The sequence below is a fragment of the Colobus angolensis genome, unplaced genomic scaffold, assembly GCF_000951035.1.
Source record: "Colobus angolensis palliatus isolate OR3802 unplaced genomic scaffold, Cang.pa_1.0 Scaffold442, whole genome shotgun sequence".
Lineage (NCBI taxonomy): Eukaryota > Metazoa > Chordata > Mammalia > Primates > Cercopithecidae > Colobus > Colobus angolensis.
In genome coordinates, this window is record NW_012117844.1 from 880,266 (window position 1) to 903,372 (window position 23,107).

Sequence of the window (23,107 nt, forward strand, 5' to 3'; positions counted from 1 at the left end):
GGGTTTCACCATGTTGGCCAGGCTGGTCTCGAACTCCTGACCTCAGGTGATCCGCCCACCTCAGCCTCCCAATGTGCTGGGATTCCAGGCTTGAGCCATTGTGCCCGGCCTAATTTTTTTCATATTAAAAGAGAATAAGTTTTATCAACTGTAGAAAACAAAGCCAAGGCTCAAGGAGACTGTCATTCTAACCTATGTTAACATCATTCAAGGTTTTTTTAGAAATGAGGAGATGGGAAGGGTGTCAGACCTTGGTCTCTGATGTGATATCAGCTTGTCAAGAAACTTGGAGACCCATCTTTTTATATATTTGATGTCCATGTAGTCATAGCAGAATTATGTTTGTACTTGAGAGCCCTTAAGACTTGCATCTATTTTGGTGCCAGAATGACTTACCTACCAAGAAAGGAGGAAAGATCCAATTTTGAAAAATGTTATCATTCTGTATTTTAAAAATGTTAGTGACCTAATTTTTTTTTTTTTTTTTTAATGCTTATGGGTGCTGTAGTAAAGGACAGGGACAAGGATTTTAGAAAAAAGATGTAAAGCTTAAAGAGTTTGAATTTTAGAGAAGACAGAGTAAACAGTACGAATTTGACGTAATAATTACCATAATGTAATATACATTGGTACATAGAAGAAGTATTTTCTTAAGTTTACTTGTAGTATTAGGAAAGCCCTCTGACAAGGTAGTATTTGAAATGAGAGCAAAGATGTTGAGAAAACAGCCTATTCAGGGAACATAAAGTGTGGTTGGGCCAGGGGTGGTGGTGGGTGGATCACTTGAAGTCAGGCGTTCAAGACCAGTCTGACTACATGGTGAAACGTTGTCTCTGCTAAAAGAAAAATACAAAAAATTAGCCGGGCATAGTGGCTTGTGCTTGTAGTCCCAGCTACACAGGAGGCTGAGACAGGAGAATTGTTTGAACCTGGGAGATGGAGGTTGCAATGAGCCGAGGTGGCTTCACTGCACTCTAGCCTGGGTGACAGAGCAAGACTTCATCTCAAAAAAAAAAAAAAAATGTGGTTGAAATGTAGGATTTATGGGGATGAATGGCAAGATATTAGACTGGAGAGTTTACATGAATTGAGTTACGAAGGATTGGGTTTGCCACTTTATTTTATTTTATTTTTTTTTTGAGACGGAGTCTCGCTCTGTCGCCCAGGCTGGAGTGCTGTGGCCGATCTCAGCTCACTGCAAGCTCCACTTCCCGGGTTTACGCCATTCTCCTGCCTCAGCCTCCCGAGTAGCTGGGACTACAGGCGCCCACCACCGCGCCCGGCTAGTTTTTTGTATTTTTTAGTAGAGACGGGGTTTCACTGTGTTAGCCAGGATGGTCTCGATCTCTTGACCTCGTGATCCGCCCGTCTCGGCCTCCCAAAGTGCTGGGATTACAGGCTTGAGCCACCGCGCCCGGCCACAAGGTTTGCCACTTTAAGATAGAGTTCAGGCCGGGCGCGGTGGCTCAAGCCTGTAATCCCAGCACTTTGGGAGGCTGAGATGGGCGGATCACGAGGTCAGGAGATCGAGACCATCCTGGCTAACACGGTGAAACCCCGTCTCTACTAAAAACTACAAAAAAAACTAGCCGGGCGACGTGGCGGCGTCTGTAGTCCCAGCTACCCGGGAGGCTGAGGCAGGAGAATGGTGTGAACCCGGGAGGCGGAGCTTGCAGTGAGCTGAGATCTGGCCACAGCACTCCAGCCTGGGTGACAGAGCGAGACTCCGCCTCAAAAAAAGAAAAAAAAAAAAATAGAGTTAAGATTTCAGGCCAGATGTGGTGGCTCACATCTGTAATCCCAGCACTTGGGAGGCTGGAACAATGGATCACCTGAGGTCAGGAGTTCCAGACCAGCCTGACTGACATGGTGAAACCCTGTCTCTACTAAAAATACAAAAATTATCCAGATGTGGTAGCGGGCACCTATAGTCCCAGCTACTCGGGAGGCTGAGGTAGGAGAGTTGCTTGAACCCGGCAGGCGGAGGTTGCAGTGAGCCAAGATCGTGCCACTGAACTCCAGCCTGGGTGACAGAGCAAGACTCCATCTCAAAAAAAAAAAACAAAAAAAATCATTCTGTAGGTGTTTTGGAGTCACTACTACCAATAATATAAAGTGTGTAACCAAAATCTGTCAGCCTTCACCATGACCATATAAACAATTAGAAGTCTTTGTTGATACTTAATAGCCAGACCAATCAGCCAACAAGTATTGTTGGAATACTTTGTAAAATGTCCTCTCTATTACAGAAATTTTATTCATCTTGTAGTTGGACAGATTAAAATTCTGATGATTAGTACAATATATAAATAGCATGTTTTCCCACATCTGGGTCAATCAATTTTGTCTGTTACAATTGTTATTTGTAGGTAGAAATAGCAAGGTAAAATTTGCTGATATGATACTAGGGTTTAGGAAATCAGTGGACCACAGGTTTCAAAAGATACTATATGAATGGAAAGAAACAGGGCTGGGTGCAGTGGGTCATGCCTGTAATCCTAGCACTATGGGAGGTCAAGGTGGGAGGATTGCTTGGGCCCAGGAGTTTCAGAGCAGCCTGGGCAACATAAGGAGACTCTATCTGTACAAAAAAAAGAAAAAAGAAAGAAAAGAAAAAAAATTTAAGTTAAAGAGGGAGAGAGAAGGGGGAGAGAGAAATAAGCATTGGGAAATTGAAAAATATTTTCTTCTTTTGAAGAAAAAAATGAATTTCTTAAGAGGAAGCAGCATTCAAAAATGGTAAAGTTAACCACCATCCAAAGATCTTACCTGACAAAATAAATTACAACTTTTAATCCTTGATTATATGTAAGTAAAAGCCACAGAAATAACTTTAAATATGAAGAAAACCGTCCAAGGCCAGGGCTTGGGTATTTTTGTTATTGACTGTCCAACTCAGTCAGGTTCCTCCAGAATCTTTTTCAATGGGTAACGCAAGTCTTCTGAACCAGTTCTGAGCATCACCTAGAGTTTTCACACATCTGTAACTCTTCCTCCTAGCCCTGAAGTAGTTGAGAGAGTTCTAGGTGAAACCATCCTATGCAGAAGAAAAATTTTTGCAGTGTTTTGTTTGGAAATTTCTTTGTTCTAAGACTATGTGAAATTCACCCTTTTTAGGAGAACTTAAAACCTATCAGTGCAGGCTGCTTAGTATCCAGAAATATTACTTATTTTGGACTTTGGCCAGGTTGGGTAGTGCTGAAAGTAACTGAGTGTCAAGTGTGGTTGGAATTAAAAATTTGACCCTTTTATGTACCCTCAGAGGGAATCGAACATTAGTATTTGATTCGAAAAACCAGTTTTGAACTTGGTCAGTTTGACGGCTACAATCTGTTGTTTTCTTATCACTGATCTGTAAAGCATCTTAAAAGTTAGCATTTTAGAACTTTATCATATCACTTTTTAAGGAAATAAAACAAATTTCTGCTTGGTTCAGTGATGCGTCTTTAGTCTCAGCTACTTGGGAGGATCACTTGAGGCCAGGAGTTCAGGGCAGCCCTATGCTATGATCATGCCTGTGAATAACCACTGTGCTCCAGCCTGGTAACGTAGCAAGACCCAGTCTCTTAAGAAAAACAAAAATGGAAATAAAACAATTTCTAGCAAGGCATTTGTTTTTCTGAGAATATTTAAAAATACAAATATAGCTCAAAGAGGGAGACTTTTGTTGATACGAGTATTGTTTTCAAATACGTAATTGGAAATTTACAATTTTAACAATTTTTGAAATATATAGTTCAGTGGTATTCTGATTGCTGTACATTCACATTGTTGTGTAACCATTACCACCATCCATCTGAAGAACTTTTCTCATCTTCCAAAACTAAAACTCTGTACCCATTAAATAATGACTCCCTTTGTTACCAGCCCTTGGTAACTACCATTTTACTTTATGTTTCTGTGAATTCGATTGCTCTAGGTACCTCATACAAATGGAATCATACGGTATTTGTCCTTTTGATGGGCTTATTTCACTCAGCATAATGTCTTTAAGGTTTTTTCATGCTATAGCATGTGTCAGTTTCCTTCCTTATTAAGGCTGAATAATATTCCATTGTTTATATATACCAAATTTTGTTCATCCATTCATCATTGATGAACACTTGAGTTGCCTCCATTTTTTGGCCTTTGTAAACAATGTTGCTATGAACATGAGTGTACAAATGTCTGTTCGAAGCCCTGCTTATTGCTCTTTGGTAGAACTATGATTTGTTTAGACCTATATTATCGGTTTTCTTATTTAAAACACTGTAATGTGCTCCTTGTTTTATTATTTTCTTGTTTAATATCTTGTTTTGGGTGCCATTTCCTCGATTTTAGTATAGTTTTTCCACATAAATCTGTCTTCTTTCTTTAAGATCATAGAGCAGGTATTGAAAATATGAGGAATTTGAGGAATAATGTATTAAGGGCTTAAGCTCTCTGGTAGAAGATGTACAACTTTAGGGTTTATGCATTTCTCTCTCCCACTGACCTCCCACCCTAATCGCTTTTTTGCTTTTTTGCTATGTCCCAGTTTCCACATCATATTCTTGTGTGTGTTTGTGTGTATGTGTGTGTGTGAGAGAGAGAGAGAGAGAGTCTTACTCTGTTGCCCAGGCTGGAGTATAGTGGCGCGATCTCGGCTCACTACAACTTCCGCCTCCTGGGTTCAAGCAATTCTTCTGCCGTAGCCTCCCAAGTAGCTGGGATTACAGGCGCCTGCCGCCACGCCTGGCTAATTTTTTGTATTTTTAGTAGAGACAGGGTTTCACCATGTTGACCAGGCTGGTCTTGAACTCCTGACCTTAGGTGATCCAGCTGCCTTGGCCTCCCAAAGTGTTGTGATTACAGGCGTGAGCCACCATGCCTGGCCTCCATACCATATTCTTAGAATATCATAGTAATCTGCTGGCTTAGTAATCAGTTACTATAATACAATTGTTTAACTCAGAGTTAAACAATTAATTTTAGTGCCCATGATAGTTTAAGAACTTCACATAAAGATAAGAGAGCTTAATTTTAATTGGAAAAAACAATTTGCTGATATTATTTAGTCTTCACAGCTGGTATTAAGCTATATATCTGTTTTTAACACCAGACTTTCTCACGCTGTAGACCTGGGCTATTCAATACAGTAGCCACTAGCCACATGTGGCTATTTGAATTAAAATTAATTACAATTAAATTAAAATTTCAGTTTCTCAGTTGCACTAGCTACATGTCGGGTACTCAATAGCTGCATATAGCTAATGATCACCATATTTATTGGGCAGCTCTGATACAGAAATTTGATCTGATTATTCAACTTCAAAGTTTGAGTCTTTTATTCTTTTTTCCATCTTCACAGTCTTTCTCTTTTCTATCCTTCAAAAGCCTATGAAATTTATTCTCTATCTTTAGGGCAGCCTAACCTGTTTATAAAACATTTTGAGAATGCTTAACTTTTAAGAGTTAAATTAAGGTGTGAGATTTAGTAGAAATTGTGTGTGTTACAAGGGTAAAGGAAAAATTTTCATTGATTTGTGTTGAGATTGTGCTAAAGGATGAGTTCCTAAAGATAATACAAGTAAAATACAAGTGGCTCTGGCTTAGAAAAGGGAAGTGTATCTATTTAGTCTAAACTGAAGGCAGAGAAAGATATGGCAGTTGAATTAAGGGACTCTGGTGAGTCATAGTCAATACCTTTGATAATAATTATGCTGTTTTGTGTTCTGATAGGCTCAGAAACTGCATAGGTCAGCAATTTTGCTAGTGTTAAATTTTAAAATTGATGTTACTATACCTGAAATGTTAATTATTTTATATGTGCTACGAATTTATTATTAGAACGTAATTCTTTTTTTTTTTTTTTTTTTTTTGAGACGGAGTCTTGCTCTGTCGCCCAGGCTGGAGTGCAGTGGCCGGATCTCAGCTCACTGCAAGCTCCGCCTCCTGGGTTTACGCCATTCTCCTGCCTCAGCCTCCGGAGTAGCTGGGACTACAGGTGCCCGCCACCTCGCCCGGCTAGTTTTTTGTATTTTTTAGTAGAGACGGGGTTTCACTGTGTTAGCCAGGATGGTCTCGATCTCCTGACCTCGTGATCCGCCTGTCTCGGCCTCCCAAAGTGCTGGGATTACAGGCTTGAGCCACCGCGCCCGGCCTAGAACGTAATTCTTAATTGTTCTTACAAGGCCTGTCAAGTATTATTTGCTAGACAAAAATTCTTGTGTTTAAACCCACTAATTTGTATTCCATCCACCCAAAACTCTGACTTCCTAATCACAACTAGGAATTATACATTTCTGGTAATTTAGTTTTAACCATTTTGTTACCTAATAATTCTGTGTTTACAAGATATAGAACTTTCTGCATTGATGGAAGTGTGTTTAAAATGTATAGTAGTAGAAAATAGAGCATTACAATTTGATAAAATAAACATGTAAAGCATAAATCAGAGCCTTATAAGTTTCATGATCAAAGAGCTAGTTTTTAATTTTCTGACTATATTGTCCTCACTAGTAGTTCAGTAATTGGTCCAGGAGATGCATCTAAGTGAGACAAGGCAGTGCTGTCTATTTTTTAGGCACCTCTCATTTGTTAGCTGTAAGAATACAGTGATACTAGCAGTTGGTTTGCAGCATTAGAGATGTAGGTGAAGGCAGAGATTAAAATGCATGTTAAATTGTTAATGCTGACTGGAAAGAAAAAGATTGTTTTACATTTTAATATTTGTAATTTATATAAAGCTTTCTAAAAGTTACACAATAAAGAATTACCCCCTTTATTCCATTTGGTTACATGTGTACTCGTATATATATATTTTTAAATTTTGCCCCGGTAACTTTGCTATGTTAGAAACAAATCAAATATTTATTAGATTACATTATAAATGTTGAACTGGGCCACAAAAGTGGATTTCTTTTATTAAGATTGATAGAATGAAGATGTGAGAATGAATTGTAAGCTTGAAGTAAAAATTGCTTAAATTTTTTTTCCAAGAAGAAAGGCTGTGTTGTTTGGTGATAGTTGGGGACTGACTGAGCATTTTGGCTGTATTCCGAATTCTGCCACTGACTCACTGTGTTTTTTGGCAAGTAACTTATCCTCACTGAAACAAGTTCTTGATTCTTTACTTCTCTGTGTGTAAAGTTAGCATAATAATATTGTGCTAACCTCAGATGGGTTGTGTAATGGTTTCCCACTTTAGAACTTTCCAGCATAAAAATAGTATGGATTTTCAGTGCCTTGCTTTTTAAAATAATTATTTCTAAGTTGTTGTTTATTAGTTAAGTATGTTAGACAATTTAAATGCAAAACAAAACTCTTACTGTACTTTTCAAAATATAGCAAACCTCATAAATTTTAGTTATATACAACATTTTAAGGACCATACCCTATAAAGTATGAATAACTATTTTATTCATTTATTTTAGTGTCAGAAAAAAGAAGAATTTATTGAAAGAATTCAAGGTTTAGATTTTGATACAAAAGCAGCAGTTGCCGCACATATTCAAGAGGTAATATATACAATTTTATGTGCTATTTATGAAGCTTGTGGTGTATTTATTTATCTATCTCCTAAAGTACCTAAAAGTAATATAATAAGCAAGAACAAATCAGGATCAAATATAGATGAACCCTGCTTTTATACAAATTGTCTTCTCTTTAGAGATAGTTCCTTAAGTTTGGCACAGTGTTAACTACAAATATACTGTTGCCCTTATTCTATAGTGACATAGGCAGAAAGTGTTAAAAAGTCATAGTATACGCAAGAACAAATCAAGATCAAATAGATATGGAGCCTGCTTTTATACAAATTGTCTTGTCTTTAGAGATAGTTCCTTGCACATGGCACAGTGTTAACTATAAATATACTGTTGCCTTTATTCTATGGTGACATGGGCAGAAAGTGTTATTTGAGGAATGAGGTATATGTCTTTGTTAGAATGGATTACAAAGCAGTAAATGGGAACAGCAGAAAGTGGAACACTGCTTGTAATTCAAAGCGATAGTGAGGTAAGATGACAAGCTTAGTATTGTCATTCTAGTGATTTTCTTTTGAATGAATAGACAGCATAATTTTTATTAAAGATATTACTTGAATTATAAACACATTAATGATTTGTAGCATTCATATAAAAACTTAAGTCTAGGGCATATTGTGCAGTGTCAAATAATTGAAATTAAAATTTGTTAAGATTCATTTTAAAAGCTATTTCTGTATCTGTCTATTCTTGGGCTTTTAATCTTATAAAGACACTTTAGAATTAGAGTATGTTAAATTTTACATGTTGATTAGAAAAGGGAAAAGAAAATTTTTAAATAGTGAAAATTGGTAGTATTTAAAATATTCTTTATTTAGAAGATGTTTGTGTTTTGTAATCTTTTCTCTTATTTAGCATTCGTAAAGCCCAGATTTCTTATCAGTAACATTATTATCAACCATAAGCATATTAGTACTTTACAAGATGTAGTTTTATTGGTAGTCTCCCATTATAGAGACATATTTGCTTTACACTAGTTACATGGTTTTATTTTATTCTGAATAAATGCTAGGTATTGCAAGTTATGGAATTTGCCACCATCCTTGGAAGTGTAATTATTTTTGCTATTATGAAAGTTAAAGCAAATTATTAGAATTATAGTGAGAAATGGAAGGCACTTATATAACTTTTCCATTCTTTTAAAAATCTTTATATTGGTAATCCTTTCTCCTAAGCTTCTGTGACAGTGTCATCTTCAGAATCTATAAAGACCTAGATATTCAATAACAACAATGGAATAACATATATCCTACAAGATTAAAAACCTTTTGCTCTTGAATTCAAGTACAATAAATTAGAAGTCTTATCTACAAAATTCAGTTGATTTTGTTAAAGAAGTTGTCAGGATATATCAACATTACTTTCCTTTAAGAATGCCTTGAGTTAAATATTAATATTTTATTTTTATTGACTAGAAAATGAATATTAATTCATTTAAGGATTATATTTAGTTAAAAATAATTTTTATTTATAGTGTTTTCATCATTAATTTCAAATGTTCTCCTTTTAACATCATGCTGGCTTTTCATATTTTATATGGGTTATATAATACTTGAGCTAATATCGTACTATAGTGGAATAGATTTTTAAATATTAACCACTTTTTTGGTTGTTTATTTCGGTTACTTTTCTAAAGGTAACTCATAATCAAGAAAATGTGTTTGACCTGCAATGGATGGAAGTGACTGATATGTCACAGGAGGACATAGAACCACTCTTGAAAAATATGGCATTGCATCTAAAAAGACTTATAGATGAGAGAGATGAACATTCAGAGGTTTGTAAATTTCTTTCAGTATATTGTGAAAGTCTGCTTTCCAAAAAAGAAAATAGTAGCTTTAGGCAGTTTTCAGAAATGATACTATTTCTTAGAGGCGGGTAATACACGAGTGTCTTTTTTTGTGTGGAACACAGGAACCTGAAAGGATATGTAAGAACCCCAAATTGCTAGTAAACAGATTGCGGTTAGGTTTTCTCTTCTCCTTTTCTTTTTTTTTTTTTTTTTCGGACGGAGTCTCGCTCTGTGCCCAGGCTGGAGTGCAGTGGTGCGATCTCGGCTCACTGCAAGCTCCGCCTCCCGGGCTCACGCCATTCTCCTGTCTCAGCCTCTCTGAGTAGCTGGGACTACAGGCGCCCGCCACCACGCTCGGCTCATTTTTTGTATTTTTAGTAGAGACAGGGTTTCACTGTGGTCTCTTATCTCCTGACCTCATGATCTGCCCGCCTTGGCCTCCCAAAGTGCTGGGATTACAAGCGTGAGCCACCGCGTCCGGCCTCTCTTCTCCTTTTCTTTTAAATTAACATTATTCTTTTGTTCCTGTGTGTTTTTCAAGTCATCCCCACAGCTTTGGCAACAATACAAAAGTGTGAAACTGAAAATATAGTTGATGTAACTGGAAAAATCATTGCCATGAAGCTTAAGAATTTGCTTAAGGCTAATTTCTTAGTTTTATTGCCACATGTTGAGGTTGGAAAAGTAAGTTTTAATAAAAGGAGAATAACAGGTGTTCTGAATAAAATGCCCCACAAAAGATCTCAAATGAGGTGTGATTTTTAAAAAGAGAATTATTTTAAGTCTGTTAAAATAGAACTTTGCTTTTTAAAAAGAGTAAAAGTGTACCAAGTTTTCTATCTGCAGTGTCTGAAAGCAGTTTATAATTTTAAAGAGTCTAGACTTTTAATGCATGTGATGGTGGGTAATATTTTCTTAATAGCAGAGCAAAGTACTCTGCCATTCTGCAGAATGTATAGCTTTTATCAGTTTCATTTATATGCGAGAGACAGTTTTGAGCTTATTTGTAGAGAATCTGTATCAATACTCTTGAGACCAGTGAAAGACTACATAGAGAAAATTCCTAAACATTTTTTTCAGAATAAAACTTTCTTGTCTCTGTAGGGATTAGTCAGTTCTGATGTGAATTTTCAATTTTTCTTCAGGCGTTAAACAAAAAGAAAATATAGGAGATAAACATTTTAAAGCAACAATTAAAATTTTTAAAAAGCTAGGATATTGAGACCAAAGGAAGGAAAGAATAAATTGGAAAACATTCCTACTATGCATCAGATTTATCCTGAGATACTCAGATCATTTCATTTTCAATCAGATTATTTAGCTATATGCTATCATTTTTTAGTGTCTTTTTACTGATTTATGCATTTTCTAGAATATTTATTTGTATTTCAAGTTGTTAAAGGTATTGCAGTAAGGTGTCCTCCAGTTTCTGAGGAATTATTTCTAAGAATCTATACTTTGATTTTATTTTATTTTATTTTTTAAATTTTTTTGAGATGGAGTCTGGCTCTGTCGCACAGGCTGGGGTGCAGTGGTTCAATCTCAGCTCACTGCAACCTCCGCCTACCAGGTTCAAGGAATTCTCCTGCCTAAGCCTCCCAAGTAGCTGGGTTTCAGGCATACACCACCATGCATGGGCTAATTTTTGTATTTTCAGTAGAGACAGGGTTTGGCCATGTTGGCCAGGCTGGTCTCTAACTCCTGACCTCAGGTGATCCTCCTACCTCGGTCTTCCAAAGTACTGGAATTACAGGTGTGAGCCACTGCACCCAGCCTATACTTTGGTTTTATATGACTGATGGGTGCATATAAAATGTTAGATCTTGGGGTGGGCGTCTCAAAAAAAAAAAAGTTTGATCCTATTTAAGTGAATTGATTAATGCGGGGTGAACAGAATACTTATCATTACATGACTCTGGTAAACTAAAAGGAATATGAAATACTATATAGAATGATTGAAAAACCTTTTAAAATATGTTATCCTGCCAATTAAGCATTTTTGTTGAATTTGTTTTTCAAATAAGGAAGAAAAAGTCATACTCTTCTGTCTCAGATACTTGGGGAGCAACTTGCTAGCTGGGATAGGGTGGGGGAGAGATATCCAATCACCTGGGAAATTTTTTTCCCTCAATTTGGGCTACCAGTAGACTAACTTGAAAAGGTCATTTAAAAAATTGTGAAAAATGTTAGACAAATGTAAAGGTGGTATGTAAATGTAATTCTGTGTCATATATTAGATTGAAACAAGTTCTTATTTAGAGTTTCCCTTTAACTTTTTTTTAATTTTGATTAGCTTTTCTTATGATTGTTTCACTTCAGTCTAAAAAGTATATATTTGGTCACCCTTTTTAACGTTTCTCTTTTGTGTTCTTAATGCTATAGAAAAAGTATGTCTTCAGTCCTCTCCTTTTACTAAAAACCAAATAGGGGATTTTTAATGAATTTAAGATCTCTTTATTATCACTGTTTATTTTATGCTAGACTTTGTGCTGTAAGTTTAACACATACTGTTTTATTAAATCTGCATGAAAACCCCATTTTATAGATAAAGATACTTGAGCCCCAAGTAGTTAAGTAATTTGCCAGATCTAACTCCACTGCCTGTGGTTAGAAACATAATACTGTAATACCTTTGCCTAAGTCCATGATTGTACTGGGCACATCTCTAATTTCTTTTCCTTAATAATGAGTTCTACAAGTAGAATTAATAGGTCACCTGTTTTTGTGTTTTTTTTTTTTTTTGTCTTTAGCATTGATGTATCTTTTTATGTTCATTCTTCAGTATATATTAAGAAACAACTGGTTTTTGCAAGGTCTTGTGCTTGGGAGCAAAAAAACTGACAAACTAGTTCAAAAAAGAACCAAAGATTGTTATAGTCTAATAAGGAAGTTGTTTTATTAAAATAATTAACTATAATAAAATTGTGAAAGTGATAAGTACAAAAAATAATATATATCATTTTTATATATATTCCTGTAGCATATAGTATATATTCCTATATTTATTCTTACACATATGCTACAGGAGTGGGAGGGCATATGAAATTAGTTATACTTTAAAAACATTTGCCGTCAGATTATTTTGTTTTGTTTGTTTTTGCATCAGACTATTTTGAAAATGTATGGGAAACCTTGAGCTCAAGAAGTTACTGCCATTAGAGAAAAGTCAAAATATCTAAATAATCTTTAATGGAAAATACTCTGGGAACTCTTAACTTTTAAAATACTAGGTTTCTTTCTTTCTTTTTAATATTTTGTAATATGTAGTTCATTGACTTTTGGAAGTTCTTGATAGATATTGCCATTTCACCACCTACTAAGTTCAAATGTAGTGTCTGTCTCCTGTATTTTCTCCTGTTCTTAGTTTTGTGAATTGCTTAATTGAATATTTTTGAGCACCCATTTTTGTGTAAAATACTATGCTAGATAAAATTAGAGATTGAGAGATACAAAGGAGGTGTAAGAAAGATTGCTTCTGGTTTACTGAGAAAACTACATTATTTGTAAGTACAAAATATGAGCTAGCATATAATTAAGTGCTAGTTTATTTGTGTATGAGACAAATATTATATACTTACTACTATCTGTCAGCTTTGTTAGAGTCAGGAGATGTTAGAAAGCAAGATTAAAGGTAATTGAGACAGTAAGAAAATATACAAATAAAAGTTGACTCCAAGTACATGGAGTCAACTATGAAAATTAATAACACTATTCACAGAGAGATAGGGAAGTTGGGATGAGCACGCTGATAGAAGGATAGAACTGAATAGTGACATTGTACATAGGAACCATCCTTCAAAAAGTGCCAAGAAGGAAATGTGATTTTTTTTTTTTCCCAAGTAAAAGAAACTTGTATATCTTTGAAGAACACTGAGAAAAAAGCCAATAAGAAGAAAGAAATTGAAATGTTTAAGTAAGGAATATGTATTAGGAGCAAAAAAAATGCATAAGAAGAAAGGAGTTAATCCCAGGTGGTTTTGTTTCTTTGGCAAATTGGAGGAGAGGTCATTTATTGGAAGTAATGATAGCAGTTTGCAGTTGGAGGCTTAAGTAGAGAAAAGGTAATACATTTACAGAATCATCATAGGGAAATTTGAAAGGAGATCAGCAATATTTCAATAAAAGGATAGATGGGCAATGGAAAGAGTTTAATTGAAAATGGATGGCAAGATCTGTAGTAGGACTGCGTAACTTCTTGTTTTTCTGCTAGAGTTTTATCATCTTGGAGCAAAAATAGAGAAAACTGATGGTGGGTCAGGAAGATAACAGTGTTAGAGTCAAACTTGAATTTGAATCTCTGCTATCTGTATTATTGGTTGGGTGACTTTGGTTAAGTTATTTAATCTATATGAGCGTAAGTTTTCTTATGTCTAAAACTGGCATAATACCTCTATTGCAAATTGTAGTATTGGATGAGATCTTGTTGGAAAATCCCTCACAAGTTCTATAAATGTTAATTCCTTTTTCTTTTTCTGCAAAGAGTGAGTCAGTAACAGCACAGTAAGGATGACATTTAAGGGCCTAATTATAAATCCAGGCTGAGTAGAAACTCTAAAGTAGCCAGGAATAATCTTCTGGACTGAGTAAAAGCGGGGAGGAGTTGAGTGATTAAAGATTCAGGAATAGGTATGGTGACATAGGAAAATGACAGTAAAGGAGGCATGCTACAATAGAAAAATTGCTTCCTTTGCTAGAGAAAACTGTATGTATTGAATAAGGAGTGGACATGAAATTAGTAGGGAGAAAAAGAAATGGGAAGTAACGTTCTGAGATTCATCAACAGACATACTGGAATCGGAAAGCAATAGTTACAGGCAGGAAGGTAAGACAGACCTTGATACAGGTGCTGAAATGTATCCTGAGGATAAATAAATGAATTGTAGTAGATGTTAGGAAAAAAGAAAGTAATGATTCAGGGAAGGCAGATAAGACTTAGTGATGAAAAATAAAGCAAGGATGCTTATTTCATGATCCCAAGATGGTAACCCCACCCATTCTTTCTGGAATAGTAGTACAGCTGAAATTTCTATATAAGACAGTTTATTTGCTTGAGAAGTTTGAAAGAAAAACCTGAGAAATTGGTTTAGAGTAAGATAATTTACAGATAACAAAAGGAAAATTAGGGGAATGGAGGAATAGGTACATATAGCCCTTAAAGTTTAGATTTAGGAAAATGAAAGGGAGGTTTGTGTCCCATGGAGGGGAAAGAGAGAGAGAGAGGAGGGGGGCAGAGAGGAGAGAAGAGGGGAGGGGAGGGGAGGAGAGGGGAGAAGGAGGAAGGAAGGAAGGAAGAAAAGGAAGGAAGGAAGGAAGGAAAGAAGGAATCTGTCTTTGAGATGGGAAGCAGAAGGAAGGAAGGAATCTGAAAGCGGAAGGAAGGAAGGAATCTATCTTTGAGATGGGAAGCAGATTGGAACTGCTATTAGAGAGAGCAGAAGATGTGGAGTTAGGCTGGCCTGAAGTCGTGGCATGTTAGCTAGCTGTGTGATTATGGAGAAATCAATCACTGTTCCTCAGTTACTTACTGCAGAGTAAAGAGATTAAGCTAAACCTTTGAGGTATTGTTAGGACCCTCCAAGAACCCTGTTCATAATTCAAGAGCAGTGCTGTCCAATTCTGCTGTGATGGTAAGATTGTATTTCTGGGCTGTCCAAGATTGTGTTTCTGGGCTGTCCCAGTGCATACAGTAATGGCTGTGTGTACTTGAAATGTGGCTAGTGTGACTAAGGAACTGAATTTTATTTTATTTTATTTTTTTGAGACTCTCACTCTGTCAGCCAGGCTGGAGTGCAGTGGAGCAATCTTGGCTTATTGTAATCTCTTGCCTCAGCCTCCCGGGTAGCTGAGATTATAGGTGCGCACCACCATGCCCAGCTACTATTTTTGTATTTTTAGTTCATATGGCATTTCACCATGTTGGTTAGGCTGGTCTTGAACTCCTGACCTCAAATGATCTGCTCTCCTTGGCCTCCCTAAGTGCTGGGATTACAGGTGTGAGCCACTGTGCCCAGCCCAGAACTGAATTTTTAACTTAAAAAAATTTTAATTAAATAGCCACCTATGCTACTGGCTATTATATTGGACAACATAGTGCCAGCCAAATCACTTTATTTCTTTTCTATGTCAGCAGGTCTTTTATGCCTTTCCACCATTGGCTGTCTAATCTAATCATTTTCATCATAATTGATTTCTTTTGTTAAAAAAACTAGAAAGGGAAAAAATAGCAAAGACATGGGATGAACCCAAATGCCCCTCAATGATAGACTGGGTAAAGAAAGTGTGTTACATATAAACCATGGGATACTGTGCAGCCTTAAAAAGGAATGAGATCATACCCTTTGCAGGGACATGGATGAAGCTTGACACCTTTATCCTCAGGAAACTAATGTAGGAACAGAAAAGCAAACACCACACGTTGTCACTTTTCAGTGGGAGCTGAACAATGAGAGCACATGGACACAGAGAGGTGAACAACACTCACTGGAGCCTGTCGGGGGAGGCCAGGTGGGGAAACATTAGGGAAAAGAGCTGATGCATGCTAGGCTTAATACCTAGGTGATGGGTTGTCAGGTGCAGCAGACTACCATGGCACACATTTACCTATGTAACAAACATGCATACCCTACCACATGTACCGCGGAACTTAAAATAAATAAATAAATAAATAAATAAACTAGGAAGGGAAAAACATTATTATCTTGTTTAGTGTCATTTACTAAGTAGCTCATGCATGAACTGTTGAATGGAACTTTTAAGAATGACAACTAAATATGATAGTTAAGATGTTTTTGACCAATGAATTGTTTTTGATATCGTAGTACAATTCTTAGACCTAGTGGATCTTGTTGATATGTTTAGTTTGCTAATACGTAGAATACTGAAAGTGATTCTGTGTGTATTTCTAGACTATCATAGAACTCTCTGAAGAGCGGGATGGTCTTCATTCTCTACCCCATGCCTCTTCATCTGCACAGTCACCCTGTGGTTCTCCAGGCATGAAGCGAACAGAAAGTCGACAACATCTGTCGGTGGAACTGGCAGATGCTAAAGCCAAGATAAGAAGGCTTAGGCAGGAATTGTAAGTTGCTGATTTTCGAGGTTCATTGAATTTATGTGGTCCCAAAGGTGACCTAAACAATATTTTTAAGCTTATGGAAATATTGCTAGCTTGTGTCAGTGTTTTCACAAGTATGTGTCAAAATAAGAAAAATAAGGAGGTTGGCATCAGGTTTTCCTATTGTTAAATCTTACCAATTTAAAGGATACCTGTTATTCTGGATTTATGGCCTTTCTAGTTTTCTAGTGTTAATGTATTTTTTTATTAAAATAAGGTCCTCCTTTGGCAAATTGGAGCTCTTAATTTTTTGTCTTACTTTCCTTGAAATCCAAATTACTAGGAACTACTGATGGAGACCAGTAAGTCTACCTCTTTTAAAATTAATGTTTTGCACCTATTCTCCCCCCCAAAATTTAATGTTTTAAAAGACTGAGTTCTTGGCGTTATACTATTACCAAAAGATAGTTTCGTGTATGTGTCTTGCATTGAAATGCCTCAGTCACGTACTCAGTAAAGGTAAATACAGTCGTGTGCCACGTAACGACATTTCATTTAACAATGGGCCACGTATATGATGGTGGGTGGTCCTGTAAGATTACAATGGAGCTGAAAAATCCCTATCATCTAGTAATTCCTTGATGTTCCTGACCCTGTGTAGGCCTAGGCTAATGTGTGTCTTAGTTTTTAACAAAAAAGTTTAAAAGTAAAAGCAGAAAAGAAAAATGCTGATAGAATAAGGATATAGGCCAGGCGCGGTGGTTCACACCTGTAATCCCAGCACTTGGGAGGCTGAGGTGGGCAGATTGCCTGAGGTCAGGAGTTCAGGACCAGTCTGGCCAACATGGTGAAACCCTGTCTCTACTAGAAAATACAAAAAAATTATCTGGGCATGGTGGGGTGCACCTGTAATCCCAGCTACTCGGGAGGCTGAGGCAGGGGAATTGCTTGAACCGGGGAGGTGGAGGTTGCAGTGAGCTGAGATGATGACCCTGCACTCCAGCCTGGGTGACAGAGCGAGACACTGTCTCAAAAAAAAAAGAATAAGGATATAAAAAAAGAAAATATTTTTGTACAGTTGTACAATGTGTTTACATTTTAAACTAAACATTACTAAACATTATTATAAAAGAGTTAAGTTTAAAAATTTTAAAGTTTATTAAAAACATGGCTGGTGCTGTGGCTCATGCCTGTAATTCCAACACTTTGGGAGACCGAGGCAGGTGGATCACTTGAGGTCAGGAGTTCAAGACCAACCTGGCCAACATGGTGAAACCCTGTGTCTACTAAAAATACAAAAATTAGCCAGGCGTGGTGGTAGGCACCTGTATGTAGTCCCAGTTACCTGGGAGGCTGAGGCAGGAGAATCGCTTGAACCCAGGAGGTGGAGGTTGAAGTGAGTTAAGAGCACAGCACTGCACTCCAGCCTGGCGGACAGAGCGAGACTCTGTTTCAAAAAAAAAAAGTACCATTTTTAATATTTTACACCCTATTTTTACCGTACCTTTTCTATGTTCAGATATGTTTAAAAACACAAATACTTACCATTATGTTATGGTTGCCTATGGTATTCAGTACTGTCACATGCTGTATAAGTTTGTAGTCTAGAAGCACTAGGCTATACCACATAGCCTAGGTGTATAGTAGGCTATTACGGTCTAGATTTGTGTAAGTACTATATATGCTCGGTGATGTTTGCCCAGTGATGAAATCACCTAACTCGTTAGAGTGTATTCCCATACTTAAACGATGCATGACTGCATTCAGATTTGGATAGTGCTGATGAAATTTTATTTTTTTAATTTTAAAAGACCATTACAGAAAACTAAGTATAAATGTTACATAGGCATTCCTTGGTGAACCACAAGTAAAGATGTGATCAGTCTCTGCTGGAGATTTGTTTTTATTTTGTACTTTTAAAAGAACAAAGGATTTTTGTTGTGGCGGCTTTTTTTTTTTGGTTTGGTTTCTTGGAATTTGAGCTTCAGAATATAGATTTTAAGTTTAAAACCACAATGTAGCAATTACATTTATTTACTGATTATTTAAAGTAGTTAAAGAAAGTGACTGAATATGCAAGGTAGAAAAAATATTACAGTACATAGGAAAATTTGAAAATAAAAAATAACAGCTTTCATTTGTGGATGTCTGCATTATTATGTATCTATTGAAATGAACACGCCCAGGATATTCTATAAACAGCTGCACCAGGAAAATTAGAGAAGAGATTGCTGTTATTAGTTTGACTGGCAGTTAATGGATAGTCTAAATAGTGAACACTAGTTTGTTCCATATAATTTAGCACAATTTCTCCAGTCTTTAGATAAAGCATGCAATTAGAACTGTAATGATGGCTGTGAATTCGTTTAAGGTTTTGCACTATGTTCGAAAATAATTTTTAAATAAAATTTACTTGTATATAGAGTATATTAAAATTCCAAACAACTTGAGGAGATTGATGAAATTTGGTTTTCTAATACTGATTAGAAAATGTAAATGGATATTTTTAATGGGTAAATAAATGTGCCAGTATTGTGAGAAGTATTCCCAGTAACTAGCTTTTCAACAAATACCATCTAATATCTTTGTTGCCCTTTGAAAATGTGTTTCTTTATGGATTTCTTCTATTAAAAAGAAATAAATCTCCTATTAGTTCTTTTTATTGGGACAAATCTCTACTAAAGTGAATGAAGTGCAGAAATCATGGTCGACAAAAACAGCAGGTTGCCTTATACTGAATGGAAACTATACAATAAGTAATTACAACTAGAAAGTGCAAATTAACAGCATACTCATTTATGGGGCAGTACATTATGATATAATTGCTTTTGATTTATAAACATATAGTGTAAAAGTATAATTTGTGATATGGGTGAAAGAAGTAACTTTTTAATTTAAAATAGTAATTTCACTTTTATGCAGTAGTTAATACTACCAAAGAGTTCCTTTAACTCTGCCTCCATAAATCCCATGTTTTGAAAGAATTTTTCTAATATAAACTATTCGTTATTTTTCAAAAAAATAAAAGCCTTGAGATATAATTGAGATATAGTTCACAGGTCAGAAAATTCATCCTTTTAAAGTGAACAATTCAGTGATTTTAGTCTATTCATAGAGTTGTGCAGTCATCACACAGCAATTTCTTATGGTTTTGTTGTTGTTGTTGTTGTTTGAGATGGAGTCTCGCTCTGTTACCCAGGCTGGAGTGCAGTGGCGTGATCTTGGCTCACTGCAGCCTCTGCTTCTTGGGTTCAAGCAATTCTGCCTCAGCCTCCTGAGTAGCTGGGATTTACAGGTGTGCACCACCACACCTGGCTAATTTTTTTTACTTTTAGTGGAAATGGGGTTTCACTATGTTGGTTAGGCTGGTCTTGAGCTCCTGACCTTGTGATTCACTGCCTCAACCTCCCAAAGTGCTGGGATTACAGGCATGAGCCACTGTGCCCGGCCCACACACCAATTTCACGACATTTTCATCACCGCAAAAAGAAACCCCGTATTTAGTAACTGTCACTATCCATCCCCCTTTGCTGTCAGCTCCTGGCAATCACTAATCTACTTTCTGTTTTCATGAATTTGCCTATTCTGGACATTTATTGTATACATTGTATGTATAAACGAAATCATACAGTACATGCCTTTTGTGGCTGGCTTCATTTACTTAGCATAATGTTTTCCAGGTTCATCCATGTTGTAGCATGTATCAATACTTTATTCTTTTTAGAGTTGAATAATATTCCACTGAATGGATATACCACATTTTGATTAACTGTTTTTTGGTTGATGGGCATTTGAATCCAGTTTTTGGCTATTATGAATAATGCTGCTATAAACATTCAGGTGCATATTTTTGTGTAGACATCTGTTTTGAATTCTGTGTGTTAACATACATAAGGAATGGCCAACATTCAACATTGTGAACATAATTAATGCCACTGAATTATATGTTTAAAAATGGTTAAAATGAGGCAGGGCACGGTGGCTTAAGCGTATAATTCCAGCACTTTGGGAGGCTGAGGCAAGAGGATTGCTTGAGCTCAGGAGTTTGAGACCAGCCTGGGCAACACAGGGAGACCCGTCTCTACAAATGATTTTTTAAAATTAGGGGTGTGGTGGCACGTGCCTGTGGTCCCAGCTACGTGGGAGCTTGAGGCAGGAGGATCACCTGAACCAGGAGATCAAGGCTGCAGTGAGCTGGGACTGCACCACTGCACTCCAGCCTGGGTAGCAGAGTGAGACCCTGTCTCAAAGGGGGGGGAAAAAAAAAACTTGAAAAAATTCTGAATACTTCTGGGTCCAAAGCAGTTCAGATAAGGGATACTTAACCTGTTTCAAATGCCTTTTAACTTGTAATGCACTTTTAGAAATCTGTCCCAAAAGCCAGGCACAGCAGTGCACACTTGTAGTCCCAGTTACTTAGCAGGCTGAGGTGGAATTCTTGGGCCCAAGAGTTCAAAGCAAGGCTGGGCAGCATAGTGACACCCTGTCTCTTAAAAAAGAAAAGAAAAAGAAAACTGTCCTGAAATACACAGGATTTTATGTATAGTAATGAGCTTATTTACTAAAAGATTATATAGTACAATGAAAAATGGAATCCATTTAATAGGGTATGGTTTCTCTAGCAAAGGGAATGTTTTTCTACCATTAAAAATTATAGTTTTGGGTTGGGCACCATGGCTCATGCCTGTAATCCCAGTGCTGTGGGAGGTTGAGGCAGGAAGATTGCTTGAGGCCAGGAGCTCAAGACCACCCTGGACAACAGAGTGAGACCTCATCTCTACAAAAAATTAGCCAGAAGTGGTGGCGCATGCCTATAGTCCCAGCTATTCCAGATGCTGAGGCAGGAGAATCACTTGAGTCCAGGAGTTCAGGGTTACAGTGAGCTGTGATCATGCCACTGCACTCCAGCTTGGGCATCAGAGTGAAATCTTGTCTCTTAAAATATATAAGTATGTATATTTTTAATAATATATTTTAAATAATATAAACATTATATTTTATAATCTGTATTAATATATAATGGTTTAGAAAAATGTAAGGGCATGAGGAGATTAGAACAATAAATTTTTTTATACAGTGAACATTTACTTTATTATTAAAGAACAGAGGGTAGAAAAGTAGAGATAGTAGTGGAGGCTTATTTTAAGGAGCTTCATTGTGAAGGAGAGAAAATGGAGATTAGAAGTAAAGCAATTCTAAGAGAAAAACTAATAGAAGAAATTTGAAGATGTTTATAGGCTGAAACCAATAGAGAAGTAAAGATTTTAGTATCTTACGGCAGTTGGAAGTAATAATTTCCTTTCAGCCACTGTAAATGTTGAAAATAGTTGGAGACCCTTATAAGTCTCAGACACAGGTAAAACTGCCTTGCATAAAAATTCTTAGCTTAGGCCGGGCGCAGTGGCGCATGCCTGTAATCCCAGCGCTTTGGGAGGCCAAGGCAGGTAGCACCTGAGGTCAGGAGTTCGAGACTAGCCTGAGTAACATGGTGAAACCCCATCTCTACTAAAAATAAAAAAAATTAGCCTGCATAGTGGTGGGCGCCTGTAATCCCAGCTACTGAGGCAGGAGAATTGCTTGAACCTGGGAGGCAGAGGTTGCAGTGAGTCAAGTTCCTGCCATTGCACTCCAGCCTGGGCGACAGAGCAAGACTCTGTCTCAAAAAAAATTCTTAGCTTAACTGTCTGTGACTGCAGAGAGTGAGGAAGAGAGAAAGAAGAGTGGAAATAGAAGGGGTGGAGGGCAGGCAAGATGAAAAGAGAGAAAGAGAAAAATTGTATTACATACTATGAGAACATCAGCCATTGAGGTTAGCCTTTGGAAAAAGGGAAGAGGTTTGATTAATGGCATCTAATTATATAAATTCCTAATGTCTATCTTTTTTTTCTCTTCTAGATTAGGGTTATGGCTAATACTGTGTTCAACTAGTTATTTAGTAATGATAATACATTTATATTAATGCAGATGATGATCGCAGTTTTCAAAAATAATATACTTAATGAATATATTTTTGCATTTAAGGGAGGAAAAGACTGAACAGTTGTTGGATTGTAAACAAGAACTTGAGCAAATGGAAATAGAACTCAAAAGGCTGCAACAAGAGGTTGGTACCTGGAATATCTATTATTTAGGACCACCAAGTAATTGGAAATTGATTTTCTTCCTTGTAATTTATAACCTTTCCTTCAATGCTTTATATAAATAAATGAGGTTACTGAGGCTTCAAGAGATTGGATGATTTTTTCAGAGTCTCTCTCTTCAAAAATGCCAGAGCCAAACTTTCTTCCATGTTAATGCTGTTCAAACTCTGCTAAGATTCAAAAGAGCTACTTAGGACTGGGGTAGTTCCAGATTTTTCTTTTTGATGTGTTTTCTTCTGTGGCCTTGGAAGCTAGAACACCTCTGCTGTAAACTATGCTCTTTATGTGTATCTCTCTGTGTCTCTGCTCCCTGATAGTGCTTTATACGAACTTATGTATGATAGAATGCTTTTTGATTTTTTTCACTCTTTTCCTATTAAATAAGATTTAAAAAATTTAAAAAGTATCTTTATTTTACAGCAGCTTCTTCTTTTTTCACCTTAAACCAAGAGTAATTAATAGTTCACTTTTACAGTCACTCTAATGTTTCATTTTTATTTGAGATTAGTGTGTGAGCTCTTTAATCCATAAGTGCTAAGGATTAGGATAAGGCTGGATAGTTGTTTTTTTCCCTTAACTTCCCCATACCTGCCATTTTAGATGCAGGGAATACTGT

General features: G+C 36.6%; 1 protein-coding gene across 1 annotated transcript in view; it reads left to right on the plus strand.

Moving 5' to 3' along the window:
* CCDC88A (coiled-coil domain containing 88A) overlaps positions 1 to 23,107 on the plus strand; it is a 140,344-nt gene that overhangs the window by 55,434 nt on the left and 61,803 nt on the right. The window contains exons 5-8 of the mRNA XM_011957453.1: positions 7,395 to 7,478; positions 9,142 to 9,282; positions 16,203 to 16,375; positions 22,373 to 22,454. Coding sequence (XP_011812843.1) covers positions 7,395 to 7,478; positions 9,142 to 9,282; positions 16,203 to 16,375; positions 22,373 to 22,454 — 480 coding nt within the window. The remainder of the gene's footprint in view (positions 1 to 7,394; positions 7,479 to 9,141; positions 9,283 to 16,202; positions 16,376 to 22,372; positions 22,455 to 23,107) is intronic.